Source organism: Pyrgilauda ruficollis, unplaced genomic scaffold, assembly GCF_017590135.1.
Source record: "Pyrgilauda ruficollis isolate IOZ18807 unplaced genomic scaffold, ASM1759013v1 scaffold12, whole genome shotgun sequence".
NCBI lineage: Eukaryota > Metazoa > Chordata > Aves > Passeriformes > Passeridae > Pyrgilauda > Pyrgilauda ruficollis.
In genome coordinates, this window is record NW_024510321.1 from 7,392,758 (window position 1) to 7,409,855 (window position 17,098).

General features: G+C 37.7%; 1 protein-coding gene across 1 annotated transcript in view; it reads right to left on the bottom strand.

Moving 5' to 3' along the window:
- Positions 1 to 1,679: 1,679 nt before the first annotated feature.
- Positions 1,680 to 17,098, bottom strand: part of NCAPG2 (non-SMC condensin II complex subunit G2) — a 40,587-nt gene continuing 25,168 nt past the window's right edge. Inside the window, exons 16-27 of the mRNA XM_041488895.1 lie at positions 14,833 to 14,903; positions 14,427 to 14,580; positions 14,089 to 14,262; positions 13,472 to 13,582; positions 13,215 to 13,358; positions 12,333 to 12,432; positions 11,859 to 12,043; positions 10,931 to 11,074; positions 8,987 to 9,090; positions 5,924 to 6,021; positions 5,591 to 5,693; positions 1,680 to 1,757 (exon numbers count right to left, since the gene is read on the bottom strand). Of these exons, the coding sequence (XP_041344829.1) occupies positions 1,706 to 1,757; positions 5,591 to 5,693; positions 5,924 to 6,021; positions 8,987 to 9,090; positions 10,931 to 11,074; positions 11,859 to 12,043; positions 12,333 to 12,432; positions 13,215 to 13,358; positions 13,472 to 13,582; positions 14,089 to 14,262; positions 14,427 to 14,580; positions 14,833 to 14,903 (1,440 nt within the window). The 3' untranslated portion in view covers positions 1,680 to 1,705. The remainder of the gene's footprint in view (positions 1,758 to 5,590; positions 5,694 to 5,923; positions 6,022 to 8,986; positions 9,091 to 10,930; positions 11,075 to 11,858; positions 12,044 to 12,332; positions 12,433 to 13,214; positions 13,359 to 13,471; positions 13,583 to 14,088; positions 14,263 to 14,426; positions 14,581 to 14,832; positions 14,904 to 17,098) is intronic.

Genomic DNA, 17,098 nt, shown 5'->3' on the forward strand with positions numbered 1-17,098 from the left:
TCTGTACTGCTTCAATTTGTAGTTCTGAGCTTCATATTAGGGGATAGTAAGCTCTCTTCACAGAATAGGGAGACAAAACAATTCCTTCTCTATCTGAGGACCAAGGACAACCAGTCTGGATCTCAGGCCCAAGAGCCTGATAAACAACATGGACTGAAGAGAGAAAAACAAGGATGGGACTTCATGAGCTAAAGCTGTAACTGGACAATTAACTCCAATGCGCTAATGCACCAGAACTGATAAAAGTGAGAGAATTTATAAAAGTGACCAGTCATCCATTTTGTGACCATTTTGGTTCAGCTTGGGTGTAGCCCTGGCTGGGCTCTTGTGCTGCCCAAGGTGTAGTACACCTTTTATTAAATACCTACTTTATTCCTTTAACACTGTCTAGCCCCTATTCTAGGTCAGCCTTCATAAGGCATAATTGGGAGAGCATCTGGTTGCATGAAGAAAATTAAATAAGTGGCTTAGATGCCTGCAATATCTGCATCCTTAGTACTAACTGATCAAAATAGCTATAATTTTTAAAAATAGTTAAATATAATATAATTTATATATTACTCAAGCCTATGTTTAATAATTAAGACATCTCCCTGCAGTGTATGAGGTGTTGAATCATCTGAATATTCAATATTCAATACTCCCCCCTTGTCAGCCAAGTTCTGCACGTCTCCAAGGATGGGTATTCCACAGGCTTTCTGAGCAACCTCTTCCATTTCCATTTACCTCTCATAATGATTGTTTTTCATGTCCAACAAGAAATTCTCTTGCTCAAGTTGTTTCTGTAGAATCATATTCTCCTCCATTCATCTCTGGGGAAAGTCTTTCCTTTACCCTCCTGCAGGCAGGTGCAGGTAGCAAGGAAGCTGCCCTCGTGCAGGTGCCTGTGTGGGTGGTGCAGGATTTTTCCATCAGCTCCAGGTCTTTGCTGAACATCAGGAGATGCCCCTTGGTGTCAGCTGTGGTTCCCAGCTGCTGTCATCTGCCATCAGTCCAAGGCTGCTGCTCACCCTGCCACCAACCAGCCCTGGCAGCAGGGCCTGCCCTCAGCAGTGCCACAGCTGCCAATCTCATCCCTTAGCAGATTATTCCTCCATTCTGATGGTCCAGCCAGTTTTCCACTCATCTGCCAAGTCTACCCATCCATCCCCTCTCTCTCCAGTTTGGCTGTAAGGATACTGTGTAAGACGTGTAAAAGTCTTTGCCAAGGATAGGAAACAGGACATGCTGTGCTCTCTCTTCTACAAAAGGGAGGGAAGTCAGGCTGGTTAAGCAGAGTTTGCCCCTGGAAAAGCCATGATGGCTATTCCCAATCACCATTTTGACCCTCACATATCTCAAAGTAAGATTCATTTCCATAACCCCTAAGAATATGCTCTAGTCCTCCCAGGGCCTGAGGTTATGTGTGACCTCAGTCTTAAGAGTATCTATGATATAATTAGTATTTGTTTTACAAATACTAAGATATAAAAATATTGATTTTACACTTCCCCCAAAAAGACATTTTTATACAGAACAACCCCTTTGCAGCTGTTGAAAAATATTTACTATTACATAATTTCTATACATACTTTTATACATTTTGCTTGCTTTAAATGTACAGAATAAGAGAAAACAGTTTTAAGCAATTCACAAGTTTACAAGGTAAGTTTTTTACAAAGCAATACACCTTCCGTCAATTTTCATGACAAAAGCTTCTGCGTGCTCAAGGATTGAAAAACTCATCCAAAATTTTCAGAGATGATTCACACAGGAATCTGAAATGCCAGAAAACAATGCATAACAGAATCAGAAATACTAAATGCCAAATCAATCCTCAACTATTTGATTCTCAGAGTACAGCCACCACGTGATTTCTTTGACCAGTTAGTCCACATTAGTTTATTAAAATGCCTTTACAAATTACTTTTGAAATAGCTGGATTCTTTTTCTTTCAACTTTTCCATTTTTCTCCTGATCATCTCTGTCTCTAGAATAACCAACAGCAAACCATTTTAAATTACTATGTCAATTCAAGAACATTTTCTAATATTTCATCATCTAGTTAAAGAACCCACTCATTTTCTGCACAGCATTGTTACTCTTTTATTCAAACAAAACAGTGAAGTCCTTTACAGGTAATTCATTCTAAGACTACTTTTCATTTGTCTATTTTCTTCATTTCTCCCTCACTCTTCAATCTTTAGAATTTTTCTTCTCACCTGTGGCAACTTTTTTCCAAGCCTGAGCTTTCACTCTCACCCTTATTAGCAGCTGCCTCCTCGAGCTGCCCTCACACTCCTCTTAGCCCTGCTCTGACTCTGATCTCTAATCTCATGCTCCTCTCTGTAGTGCCACAGCCTTTAAGCCAGGATGAAACTCCAGTGTCAACTAAAGGTAATGTACAAGGTACTACAGAATTAGGAGAATTGTTAAGTTCTGTGGGTTTAAGCACAATGCTGCTTTGTATAAATTTTATTTCATTACAGTTTATCAAGGCTAAAAACCCAATGGATTTGTAATGTGGGACCATTGGCACGTTGGCCAAAAGCCATCACTTGGGATAATTCTGCTCCTCCCAAACAGACAAGCTAAAGTCAGTTTTACCAAGTACCTTCCTAGGGAACTTAAAGATGGGAGGCAGAGAAATCATACCCAGTTATACACCAAAACAATTCAAGAGCAATAATTTACAGACACAATGACAGTGCAATTAAGAATTTGGGAACCAGCTAAATGATAATACTAAAATAAAATATTTCAGCACAGACATTAGCTAAATTTAAATTCTAATATTCATATATCAAAATGCTAAATAAATACACAGTATTAAGTAAAGGCTTATAATAATAATTATTAAATTATCCTATAGCACATCAGGTTTTACAGAATATGAGACATTTTTCTCTAGCCTCCAAATAACTGCTTGACAGCTTTATCTGCATGTTTTTCTTAGGCATAAATATTTGCATTTTATAAACTAATGTGTGTGCCATTACTCTTGAGGAAATTCTCTCAATACACAGTATGTTGTCCAGATTTTTTAAATGCACTGAACAGCATTTTTAAGATAAGAGACCCACAGGACCATCTGAAACCACTAGCTCAGCTGAAGAGGGAAGAGTAAATTGCAGTGAAAAGTTTTGCTTCTGAATTAGTGCACCAATTCCTTGTATAAGGGCAGCACCTTAATTACCACACCAGACAGCTTTTTTACTTTTTTCTTTCATTGCTAATATGTAAGAGATTACTGCTAAGTCTGAAGTTAAGATGCTGGCACAGAATGCCAGTTCTCTTGGGAAATTAAAGAATGTCACCATTTCCTGGTATACCTGGGTATTGAATAAAATAATCCCTCAAGGAGTTATTAGGAGATAATGCATTCAGAAGCAAAAGATAGTAATATTATTAAGAATGAGTTAAAATCCAGTAACATATTTTAGCCAGCAGCAGCACAGTAATGTGTGTTAGAGGACTGTCTTCAAATTAATGACCAGAGATCTAGCTTGCAGCATTACCATAACTAAAATTTGTTGTTTGGTAAAACAACAACAAATGATGATAAAATAGTTTACAAACAATAGGGCATGCTTTAGACCATGTATAATCACATTTTAGCTACATTAGCACACAAGCAGCAGAGCACTACAAATGGCACATCAGAAGCCACCAGAGGCCCGGCCCAGTCTGACGGTCTGTCTTAGCTGTGAGACTGCAAACACACTTTAATTCATCATGCAAAACCTGATCACTGCAGAACTTCCTCCAAACCTCTTTCCAGCATCAATTATTTTACCCTTCTGGAAGAAAAATTCCCCAACATAACTGCACAAATATGAAATCCCCCCAAATTCTGCAAAGCTGTGTGATAGCTTCTGAATTTTATCATGGTGTGCAATTTCGATTCATAGAAAAAAATCTTCCCATCACATCCCTAACCCTTGAATTTTGTCTGCAACTGCCTCCTGGGTTGGTATTATACAAAGGTAGCCACTCATATGTCACGAAATTAAAACACTGTGTAGCATCTTATGCTCTTCATCTGCCCCTACATGCAGGTTGATTTGTCCCAGTTCACTGGGCAGAGACAATCATATAGATTCATAAAGCAATTATCTGTGTTCTCACTGAAATTTATAGTCACTAGTGCTCTCAAGTGGCAGCAATTATTCACTTTAATGTGCCTATTTATTTAATCATGTTAAGATTCACTTTAATTTCACAGCTTTTTCTACTGTCTTGATTAGAAGTGCAAACTGAATCACAATACCCTGCTGCTCTCCTTCTTTTCCAGATAATTATTATTATAATTGTTAAAATATTCTAGTAGGACACTTGGCAACCCATTGTAAAATAATTTCAAGGGGAAAAGAATGGGGTTTTGTTTATTTGTGTTTGATTTTGTTTCTAAGCTAGCTCCTGACCAAAGGACATCTTGTGCACAGCCAAGCAACTCTCCAGCTTTCCTGCAGGTCTCTTTGGGGTACTGGAAGGGACCCAGAGCACCATCCTCTGGACGGAGGCATGGCTCAGCCACCAGTGTCTATGTCAGGTCACTAAAATGCCAGAGAACAATGTGCTTCAGCCGGGGATACATGAGAAGAGTACACTGGGGAAGAGCTATGCAAGAAACTGTTGAGTAAATGAAGCTCCTATACAATGAGGTTCCTATACAATGGGCTTTTTGGCTCGTTTGGGAGGCTCTGATTTGGTTTTTTTCTATTTTAAAGTCTGTCTACTCAACATCCATTGTTTGACCCAATAGTAAGGATCACTAGTTTGAAGAATGAAAGACTGCAAGGGCCTCTGCATGTTCAGGCCTCAATGGTGTGCTGCAAACTTTCTCAGAAATTTTGGATTCATGTCCATAACCCCAGTCAGGTTTTTTCACATTCTGTATTTGTGCTTATAATGTCTCCTTTGCACACTTTCTGATTCCATGGGCAGTCCAATACTTAGGCAGAAATCAGATGTTCACAAATTTTAAGAGTTAAGCAAGTTTGAGGACTAAAGGCCAAAACATTTACCTTGACAGGCCTGAGATAACTGATTGCAAATACAATGCAGCCAACCACTTTCAAAAAACTTTTCACGAAAGATACACAAGATATGACTTGAAATCCCACCCCAACAAAAAGAGCAAAATAAAATCACCTGTGGAAAGGTCTCAAAGTCATTGTTATATTCAGTTAAATTTTTGCTACCTGCATAGATTTGGATTTATATGCCTAATGCCAAACTGGGAGAAAAATCTTCTAGTGATAAGAAAGAGTAACTGGACTATTTGCTTTGTTCTACCTCTGCTGCAAACAGACCTGGATTTGAGAAGTGAATCCTGCAATATACAGGATCAAGTGATAACACATTCAAATTAAATGAAAAAAGCCTGAAGCTAAATATGTAAAGATTGCAATCACAGCAGATATAAGGGCAGGAAATTTAATACTGTGCTGGGCTCAATACCTCCCACTTCCCCCCCTCCCCAGTATTTTAAACCTTGCAATCAATCACTCAGAACACTCTTAACAGTGTTATGTAAGTACAGAGCAGAGCCAATTATTGCAGAGAGGGGATAGGAGAGCTCAGCGCTCCTTTCCTACAGCACACCCACCTTTCAATGCCTGTGGATTCTCCTGTGGCAGCATCCTTGCATATTATCAGCTTCCTTTGAATGGCAGGTGCAATATCCTTTAGAAGTGAAGTTTTGTGCTTACCTATTTGAAATGAGTTGGACAAAAATAATAATGTTGGACAAAAATAATAATTTATCAAAAAAACAACCCCACCCTTCCACATTTTCATAGACTAACTTTAAACATAAAAGATTGCTTAATGGAAGATTAGATATTAAATTGGATTTTCACTGCCCTGGATTAACTACTGTGTATTTCAATGCAGTACATAAAAAGAAAGATGGAAAAAGGACAAAAATGTTTTAACTGACCTTTAATTAGAATCACAATGCAGACAGTAGCTGTTAGACTAAAAATCCCTTCAATTTCTTCAGAGAGAATGGACTCCATTAATTCATTTAAAATTGACCTAAGGAAAAAAAAAATTTAAAAAATGTTATAAACCACATTTCTTTCAAAACAGAACTGAACAGAACATGTTTGTAATTATGCTAGTCTGCCACCACAGCTTCAAAGACACCATGCAGGACAAAGCAGTGTGGCTGGGTAACTGAAAACTATGTGCTGCCTCTGGATCTGAGAATACCAATGCATGGTAAATTGTTTGGGAAGAAAATAAAGTCTGAAAACAGAAAAAGTGGCTGTTAAGAGAAGTGAAGAGCTTGTGATACATTTTAGGAAAGTCAATCAATGAAAAAACTACTGGTTCTACTGGAATTTAATTCCCAGAATTTGTACTGAAATTTCTAACTCAAATTTCTACTGAAGTTTGAAAAAATATACTTTATGACTCCATCGGTTTGCTAGTACCTACTCAGGCTTAATTAACATTTTGATCTTAAATGTGTTTCTCATAAATATTAAAATAGATGTTTTTCCAATTCCAACCCAGTGAAGATCATTTATAACTGAACAAGGCTCTGAAACACATCCAAGCAACATTTTAGTTACTGAAACTATGGACAGAATAACAGAACCATGACAGCAGCTCCTTGTAAAATACTAACTCAGTATGTATCTTAAAGAGATTTTGTGACTTCTAGCAAGGGATGAAAGTATTACCAGAAAACTCTAGAGGTCTTCTGGGATATATGTCAAGGTAAGAAAAATGAAATGAGAGTCCCAGATGGGGTCCAGCAACCAAACTAAACTGCAGGGGGGATTAAGTCAATACCACAGAATGGAAACTAACTGGTCATTAGTGTTTGTGGTAAAAAACTCAAATTTAACTCAGAAGCAATTCTCAAAACCAGAGAAAAATAAAAGAACAAAAGCGATAAAACAGGAGATGGAAGAGATCCATAATCCTGATACTCCTCAGAGCACAAAGCAAAAATATCTGTGAAGAACTAAAGGGAAAATTGAGCAATGCTACAGAAACTTTCCCTAACATATTTCAAAAAACCTTTAGCAATATTATTATCTGTTATGAAAACTGAAGATCATACATTGCCAGTACTGACTTCAATTTTTCTTCAGTCTTTTATTGTGCTAAGATTTCAAAATGAAATATGCAGTTAAGAACCAATTCAGTAGAAACGTTTTGTAGAAATTCAAATATTGCTTCTGAGAGCTGAGAAAGATGAAAACTCTTTAGCTTCAGAGATAAGCATTATGAAGTTGCTCATGCATTGCTTCAGTTTCATTGTATCATTGTGGACTAATGTGACCAAGCATTGATTCCATTTCACCTTGCTCTTAAATTGCTAATGGACAGCACTGGGATCAGAGCCCTGACTTCGTTGTTATCATTGTTTGGGTCACTAAGCACACTCTTAACCTCCATGAAGGAACACTGGAATTTCATTAACCTGCAACAAGACTCACTGAAGCTGCCTTTTCCCACCTCCCTCTGAAAAAGGGTCACATGAGCCTGCAGGCAAAGATAAAACAGAACAGAACAATAAGGTGTTTAAAATACATATAAGGTTCAGAGGTAAGTAATTGGCTCCTATACAGATAGTTCCCTACTAAAATGAAGGATACTCACACAATTGGACAGATACTGCCAAGCCTCCCAGTATTATCACTGTTAGGGGGATTGAAATTCAGTGCTAGAGACTGAGTAGTTGGTACTGAAAATAAAACAGATTCTGCAGAACTCACAGCAAGATGACTACGAGCTCACAGAGCAGAAGCTCACATCAGATTTCGTAACATCAAAGGGTTTCATGTTGACAAAGATTTTTGAAATACTGAACCATTCACTACTGGATTCTGATTATGGCCTATCAATACAGATTTATAAAAAAAGCCTTAAAAGTAGTCTCAATTCTGAGGCACCAGTAGAACCAGATGGAAATTATCTCCAAATCTTTGCCCCAAAAACATAAATGCCAGAAGATACATTTTTTCCCAAGTACACAGAAACAATTTGGCTCAAACTTGCAGTTTTCTCCACTAAGAATGGACAAGATTCACTTTGGTTACTACAAGAAAAAGTTTCAGAAGAATTAACTGATTTTCTGCAACTCTTTTGAAAAGAGATGTGTAAAATAATTGTTTCACTAGAAGAGAACACCTTGAGCTGCTGCCTCATGGCAAGATTTGGATTAGTTGGACTATTGCTGGAGTCTCCGGAGTCTTTTGTTTTGAAAGTTCAACTAGAATTAGAGAAGGATTGAGAAGGAAAAAAACACCTCATAACAGCAGAGACAGGGGTATTCAGTGCCTGTCAGATGAGGAAAGAAGAGGAATTAGCTGTGGTAAGTCAGGGAGAGCAATAGGACTTCTAAGCCCCCTTATAATTTAAAACAAGTCTAGTGTGTAGAGTCATGTTAAGAAAAATTGAATATGAACAAACCATGCAAAATGAAATACAATTGTGAAAATTTTTAGAAGATATTCAGGGCCCCCACTAAATAGAGCAAATACTCTCCCAGTTTAAGTCTTAAAAAATAAATAACATCAGCTCACTTTTGGAGGCTTTCAGCACTCAGATACTTCCTATTTTAAATGTTGTGACTTTAATACAGCCACAGGTACACATCACCTCATTGCAGATGTTCAATCAAAGGATTAATTCTATTTCTGGTAAATATTTTATCTCATCTTAATATCTCTGTGTTGAGGGGACTCAGCTTTATAAGTGTCTTATGAAAGAAGCAAGCCAAGATGTATGATTAAAAAACTCCTAATGATTAACAGTCTTGTAAATAAGAATCACCCTTGGTTAAAAAATGGACTCAACCCCAGCAATCAATACCTACAGGCAATATGTCAAGAAAAAGGGATTATTAAATAGTTCAGATTAATTTAGAAAGCAACTAGTTCTTCAAAATTTATTTGAATTTAGAAATTAAAATTTTATTGACAACATAGAAACTATTCTATATTGGCAAAAATCTTGGAGAAATTAATATAGAAACATTTACCTGACAACATTAACTGACTTCATAATTACAGTCATTAAACTGCTTGAAAGAGGGGGAAGGTCTGAAATACTCTTTGGCATAGTCAAGTCTTTTTCACTGGAAGCCTAAAAAAGAAATAAGTCAACAACTGTTATAGCTCAAGAAAGATATGTATGCAGAATATTATATTTCAATAATTACACTAACAATTGGAACATTCACAAGTATTCTTTGAATAGCTTTAATTCAACTGTGTTGTGTCCAAATAAACAAAACTAATTTAAATTAGAAAGACTGAAACTAAACCACATAAACATTATTTGTACCAAGGCAAATATTCTCTGCAGTTGCTTTCACCAGAAGTTTCATTCAACAACATTGGTGGTCAATCTTTACCAAGGCACAGCCTATTAGACATAAATTGAGTCCACTCTGTAGCTCCAAGTTGAAGTCTGCATCCATGATTTCTAAAGGAAACTTCAGTGACAGTGATTTTCTGGATACCTGCTCTGTTTGATGTAAAGTTCTGAATAGATGACAAATATGTAGTTAGAACTGAATGTTGATTTACAACAACCTGGGGGGGTGTGGAAAACCCCAGCTCGGATAGGTGACTGGAATGAACACTCAGTCTCTGAGTATGAATCTACACTATATTCAAGCCCAGAAATGTTTCTTCTGCATCATCTGTAAAGAGCACCTGTCACCCCACAGCCTCTCAGCTGATACATCAATATCTGCAGGCAAACAGCTGGTACTGCTTCAGTGCCTCCTGTATAACAGAACCTTGGAATCTGCTCTGTGGTTCCTTCTGGCAACTGTTTCTTGCTCTGTTTCTGACACATCCAGAACCCACAGCAAAAGTACAGCCTCTACTAAAGAGCCTCTGCTCTTCCTTTTTAGTTCTCAAAGCTTCCAATCTTACTAATCATATTTGCTCCTGACAGTACCTGCATTAGAAAAATGGGGTGAGAATGTTGCCCTTCTCCTTCAAGCACAGTTGTGGTTCCTGGGACTTTCAGAACGTGAAATAACCTCTGTCTACACATTCTTTTCAGTATCAGAGACTCTTTCTTTACTTTCCAAAGCAACACAGATCAGATATTTGGAAATCCTCTGCACAAAAACTAAAGGAACCATGTGAAATGCCTCTGCATGGAAGTAGAGAATGCACCAGCGATCAGTGCCAAGGAGGGCATCAGCCGTATTTGGAACAGGACTACAGAACCTTACGGGACCATTCCAAGAGTTGGGAATGGGAATCCGTCACACATCAGCAGTTCACTTCCAAAACCCCCTAATGCTGGGTGGGATGAAGTGAGGTTTGTTTAGAACAAGCCCCTGTCCTCCTCCTTTTCCTGAGCCTTAATTGCTGAACACAACACTGCATGGCCTTTGATCAGTTTGGGTCCATGGTCTCAGCTGTGTTCCCTCTCAGCCTCTTGCCCATCAACAGCCTTACTTTTTTTTAGAGTGAAGGTGAAGGAAGCAGGGAAATATTGACACTCTGCAAAGCACTGCTCAGCAACAGCCAAAACAAACTGGTGTGTCCTTAACAATGTCTTGGCTACAAATGCCAACCATAGCAGCACAGGGACTGCAGGGAGGAAAGCTGACTCCTTCCCAGCCAGACTCAGTACAAAAGCACAGAGGGAATATCCTAGAACCCATGTTATAAATTCCCAACACTGCCTAACTGCTAAGTTCTCCTGTCAGAGGCAGATACTGAAATAGGCATCAGGACAAGTGTGTTCCTACACAGCTGTAGTCAGAAATCTGAGAGATGAACACTAATACAAAATTATAGCAAATAAAATTTCCTGTTTGTTCCATGCCGACACACACAAAATCCTCATCTGCAGTGCAAAGATCAATTTTCTGAATAAAGCTCTGTCCTTCCAACATAATATTTAAAAAGCAGAAGGTGTTAAATAGAAAAAAGAAAATTAAAAGGATTAACTTTACCTTCTGTAGCACACAATTTATCTCTGCTACTATTGCAGCCAGGAGAGTGGAGAGTACCCCCTGGTGAACTGCTGGGAATGTGGAATGCCAGCACTGAAGTGCATGGATGAATTCTCCAAGAGGTATCTGAATGGAGTGAATCAACTAAAACCAAAAAGAAAAACACATCTGTTTTTTCAGACTGCTTGAGTATAAATATATATATATATCAGCAAACTTCTCTGTGAAATGTGGACCACACTTTGAAAGCTTTTGAGATATTCTAGTCACTTGGGATCAGAGGGGAAATCAGCAACAACAGGGAAGTCTACTCATAGATTTGAGAAAGAAACAAAGCAGTGGTTCCTACAAAAAGAACAGAAAGTTTTTCAGAAGTCCTGAAAAGTAGATCAGCAAATTTCCCAGTGTGATCCACCCATTTCACTACTATTTTGTATCTGTTTTAAAATACAAGAAGTCTACTTTTCTGTGAAGATGTGAGATTTTCAAGAATGTTAGAACATCATACATATTTTGAAGTTGGGATCATTAAGGCTAAAAGAAATAAATAATAAAGAAAATTTCTCCTCCCTCCAAGATCATTATATATATATATACACAAATCATTTGCTCTGGATTGAGGAAGTTAATCTAATTGCAGATTAGATTAACAGCCTAGAAGTACCACCACTGTCCAGAATCATTGGCAACAGAACGCATTTGTTCTGCAATTTACTGGTTCTTCTGTCAGACCAAAATGGATCAAAAAAAAAAAAGGTAACAAGAAAACTTTGAAAATTTAACTGAAAATTTAATCATGTGTCTATCCAAACAGTTGGTAATAGCAAGGTAACAACCTCAAAGTGTCTAAGTATACCCCATTGCATAAAAATTATGGATTCATCTACACATTAGCAATTACATAGCAATTTGAACTGTAATATGATACCTGAATTCCTTCTTCCTGTCCTTTCTTAAGTCTATGTGCCATACATTCTAAAATTTTCTGAAAGACGCTCTGTAGAGTGTGGAAAAGATTTGTCACTTCCTCTGCCTCAGTATTCTGATTTAAAGAAGCTTCAATAATTTCTTTTAGAACACACAGCAACACTGGAGCACAAAAGCCACCTCTTTCTAGAGAAAGAGATAAATGCCACAATATAGAAGTTGTAATATTAATCAGGTACAATCTTAGAATGAAACTCAGTTAGCTACAACAAACAGTGATAGTTTACAAGCGTAGACAATACATTTAGTTTCTGAGCACCCTTAGCTGAAATTTTCATCCAGTCCAATTAACATTTGAAGTATGAATCCAGTGTTCCCTCCAACTCTTAAAAGTTAGGGATTAACTAACTTGCTAATACAAGAAAAGTTAGCCAAGTACAAATGCAGATGTTGCTGTTAGTATAAAATAGGGTACCTGTTTGCACAATTTGAAGGGCCATTTCTAAAAGGTGTGCTTGAAACATGACATTTCCCAGGCCCACCATTATGACATCTTTACACACTGTCAGGTAGACCTAGAAGAGAGGTGCAAAATTATAGGAAACCCAAACTTTATGTAAAGTAAGCATTCAGTAAAACTCAATAAAACCATGAACTCTTAGCCAAGGTGCCTTGAGAGCTGGTGTACCTACCTGGAGTTACTCAGTTCACACCTGTTGGAAAGCATGAATTCCAAACAGTCCTTCAAATGCTTCCATTGCCCTTTCCCAACAGTAAATGATTTCTCAAAAGGCAGTAAATCCTCTCTTTTTTCACTCAGGCTCAGTGTAAATGATAGGTATCAATGACAGGCATTGATACCTATCATTTACTGAAGCAAAATATGACACCTCTACCTGCCTTCAATAGCAAAATTAAAATCAGCAGACAAAAAGAGTGTTTCCCTACAGACTAGTTGTTACATACTAAACAGATTATGAGATGGAAGTACAGACAGAGTGAGTGAGAACTTTTAATCAGTCTGTGTATATATGAGCTGGGTTGCTCAAAGACACTGACTGGGATTAAAGTCAGCCAAATCTTTCCTTTCACCAAAATCTGGTAAAAGCTCAGTACTAAAATGCACCTAGGGTTAAATGAAATGTCAGAAGAATGCAACAGAAACAACAATTCAGAACTAGCTAAAACCTCACCCACATTATATCATGAAATGCTTTCTTTGAAGGGCTAATCAAGATCAGGGGTATGGGACACTGTAGGTGATGACACAAATGCCAGCGCAGTTTGTCTGCATACAAATTGCTACACCTACAGCTTTTCAAATTGAAAGCAGCTTGATTTATAAGAATCCTCTAACCTGGATAATTAATTCAGAAACATCATTATGTTTCGAAATACCATCCTCTTCATCACTTGCTAGTATAAAAGGTACAACTTCACTTTCTATCCAAGCACCTGTCTTCGTCAGAAGTGAAAGGTGATCTTCTCCTTCTTCAGAAAACTGGAAAAAAAAAAAACCCCAAAGGGAAGTTTACCAATTGTCTCTCCAGTAGTTTTGGTACTTCCTTATACTGTCAAAAAAAAAAAAAAAGCTATGGAAAGCTATAACCATACCTTGTGCTGAAGATGAACAGCCAATCTGCAAAAGAGGCTGAAGGCTCTTAGGCTGGTTGCTTGATTCCAGCCACCAGAATCTATTCCTTTCAGAATTGAGCCAAGAACCCTCTGAAATATCAAGGTTAACATTTATATTTTTCAGAAAAACCTTTCAAATATTTCTTTACTCAACAGCTTTAAACAAAAAAAAAACCCTCAAACCCATAAAAACAGCAAAGCACCAACCCCAAATAAGCAACAAGCGTACTTTAATTACTTCAATTTTTCAATGCCATAACTGATTTTCAGACTATTCCTTATTCACATATTCTAAAAGTCAGGTCCCTTAAAAACACTCAACACTAGATCACAAAATTTTGAGACATCTAAAACTGAGAAGCTGGTCAAAATCTGCCATCTATAAACATTTTTGAACTACTATACTTTTAGTTTAGAGTATTTGTTGGAAATACAAACCAAAAGGAAAATCATTTTACCAAAAAACCTTTTTACAAAGGGAGAGGGCATTATGAACCTCAGGTATTTGTTCTTGCAGGCATTTTAGTTTGACTCAGGCAATATATGATGTTAAGCACTGATTTTATAAACACTGTTTATGAGAAGGAGAAAACTACCTTTGCAGCACCGAGGATTTTCAAAAGCTTCTTCAGTTTATTTTTAGGAACAGAAAGTAGGCAACCACAATTGACAGGATGAGTCAATAAATACTCAATGTAATCAATTGCTAAGTCTGGCTTTGATTCCTGTGTTATATGGATACGTACACGACGCCCAGATGTTTTAGTATTCTGAATAGGAAGAAAGCACAAAACCAGTACAACTCTGTTAGTATCCGACTTTAGAACTGATTACAAAGCAGAAGAATACAGCATTTGAAAGTCTTATTCTATTTTAAAAAAGCATGGTGCCTTAAATCAGTCTGGCAATTCCTATACTCCCTGCATATGCACACCTTTGTAGGGGTGAGTGAGTCAGACAGCCAATCACAGGCTAATTCCATAATGTGCCCCACTTGACCCCAGCGGCACAGGCAGTCGATCAGGATAGAATACTTGTTTTGGTCAGCTCCACTGTCAATATTTCTGAGTCTGGAAACCACACCACAGCTTAAAAGAAAACAGACAGACAAAGAGACACATTACCTTCACACCCATAAGTGCAGAAAACAATTAGTGTAGTACAAAAAAAGGATTCACCAACAAGACAGACTTGAACATCACAAATTTTACTGACTTATCACAGTTTTAGTGTCTTAATTTACCCAAATGGGCATTTAATATATCAGATTGCAAAAAAATGAATGAATACAGCCAGTAAGAAACTTCTTGTCACTTGTATTTTGGATTTCCAAACAGTACCTGAATGTAGGAATAGCAGCAGGGGGCATAAAGGATGCCAGAATAATCAGTGGAGCCATGCACCGCTCATCCTAGGATAAAAGAATTACACTGTATGACACAAAGGTACACATGCAAGCAAAACTAAAGACTGTACTGAAAAACTGTGATTACATTTCCTCAAATTAAGGATTTCCCTTTTCCACTACAAACGGAGCTGAAAAGACCTCAAAACAATATGGCTTGCAATCTGAAATGTCTGTTTCCTGTTTTTGGAGGTCAATTACCAATTATCATATCCTTCACTTTCTGCCAAGCTGCCAGCATTGACTACTATGATAGTCATGACTCCATTAGGTTAATACTCATTGCAAAAGAAATAGCAGCTCCACATCACTTTTTTTTTTCCACTAGAGACTAAGGTTTAATTGCACAACCATGACACCATCTAACTCCTCTCAGCCTTAAGTGCCTTAAATTCATTCACAAGACTAACTTATTAAAAACACTAAAGAAAAGGGTTGTTAAATAAGGATGGTAATGTTTAACATGTCATAATACATGGTCTAGGTCACAACATAATCTCACTCAGGTTATACACAAACCAATGTATGTTAAGAATGCTTCAAAAATGGCTTCTCTCTATGTCCAAGCTTCATGGAAACAGCCAGATGAAATTATCATCTACTTAGCCATTCCAAGATCTAAAACCTTTTTTTAAAGCTCATATTTTTAAAAGAATTTTTAAAATATATTTGTAGCTTTTTCAGGAAAGAGACAGGCAGCTTCAGTATGTTTGTAGCCTTTTAGGAACTAAGCCTCTGATGACAGGTCCTTTTAGATCCAAAATGCATACTCAGTATATAAGAATATCAAAGTCAAAGAGGTTTCTTGCTGAAGCTGGATATCTTGTCTGTTCACCAGACCCTTTCAGAAAGGATGCTACATCCTCTACCAAAAAAGATTTGGAATGTCTTTGACAACTTCCAAATGCTTTCAGGGTAGAATTTATGTATCTGTGCTGCAGAATAATATGTAGCAATGAGTTGCTTTTCACTCCCTGATTATCTAACACAAAGTTGCAGTGGAGCAGCCACCACATTTCAGGATACTTCAGCATAAAAGTCATCAACTAAGAGAAAGATATCCAGTATGTAATCCTTCCAAATTCATTGTGGGCACTCTCAGGATGGCATCCTCCTCAAGAATAACACTAAAACAACCAGAGCAAGGAGACTGACAATTTGAAAATGACTGATTTTAATTAACTGCCTATACTGAACCAAAGCAATAAATAAATGCATCGACAGATCATTAGAGAATAGATTTAAGTTAGCAGAAACCTCAGAATCGCAGAGTGGTTTGGGTTGCAAGGGATCTTAGAGATCATCTTGTTCCAACCACCCTGCCATGGGCAGGGACACCTTCCACTTAGCCAGGCTGTACCAAGCCCTATCCAACCTGGCCTTGAACACTGCCAGGGATGGGGCATCCACAGCTTCTCTAGACAACCTGTGCCAATGTCTCACTACCCTCACAAAAAAGAATTTCTTCTTATGTTTAAACTAAACCTACTTTCTTTTAGTTTGAATCCATTCCCCTTGTCATGTCATTACACTCCCCTGTAAAAAGTTCCTCTCTGTCTCTCTTGCAGGCTCCCTTCAGGCACTGGAAGGCTGCAATTAGGTCACCCCAAAGGCTTCTCTTTTCCAGGCTTAACAATCCCAATTCTTTAAGCCTTTCTATTTAGGAGAGGTGCTCCATCCCTCTCATCATCTTGGTGGCCACCCTTTGGACTCACTCCAGCAGGTCAGCAGGACATGTCTGGCTTTCTGGCCTGCAAGTGCATTCTGCCAGCGCATATTCAGTGAAAAAAGAGCTGCAGCTGCTTCAGTTGCAGCTGAATCACAAGAAGTGGTGCTGGTGGGAAGAGTCTGGGGGACAATGGGTAGGAAAACACGTGGACTTCAATGTACACTGAGTATTAATTTTTCAATGGCTCTTTTGTATTTACTGTTTTCCAAAAGTTCCAAAACATTCAAAAGAATAAAACCCTAGAAAAACCTTACAAGGAGAGCAATTTATTGCATAAGTATTTTTGAGCTATTTAGATAACCATTCTTCAGTCAGACACTGCAGCTGGAGAATAGTTTCTGCCCATTTGTGGGATCCCAAGAAAATTGCTGCTGTTTATAGTTTACAGCAACAATGAAAAAGAATACTTAATGCCATAAAAATAGATAAAAGACATAAAACATGAAAGCATCTGAAGAAAATACTGAGAAAA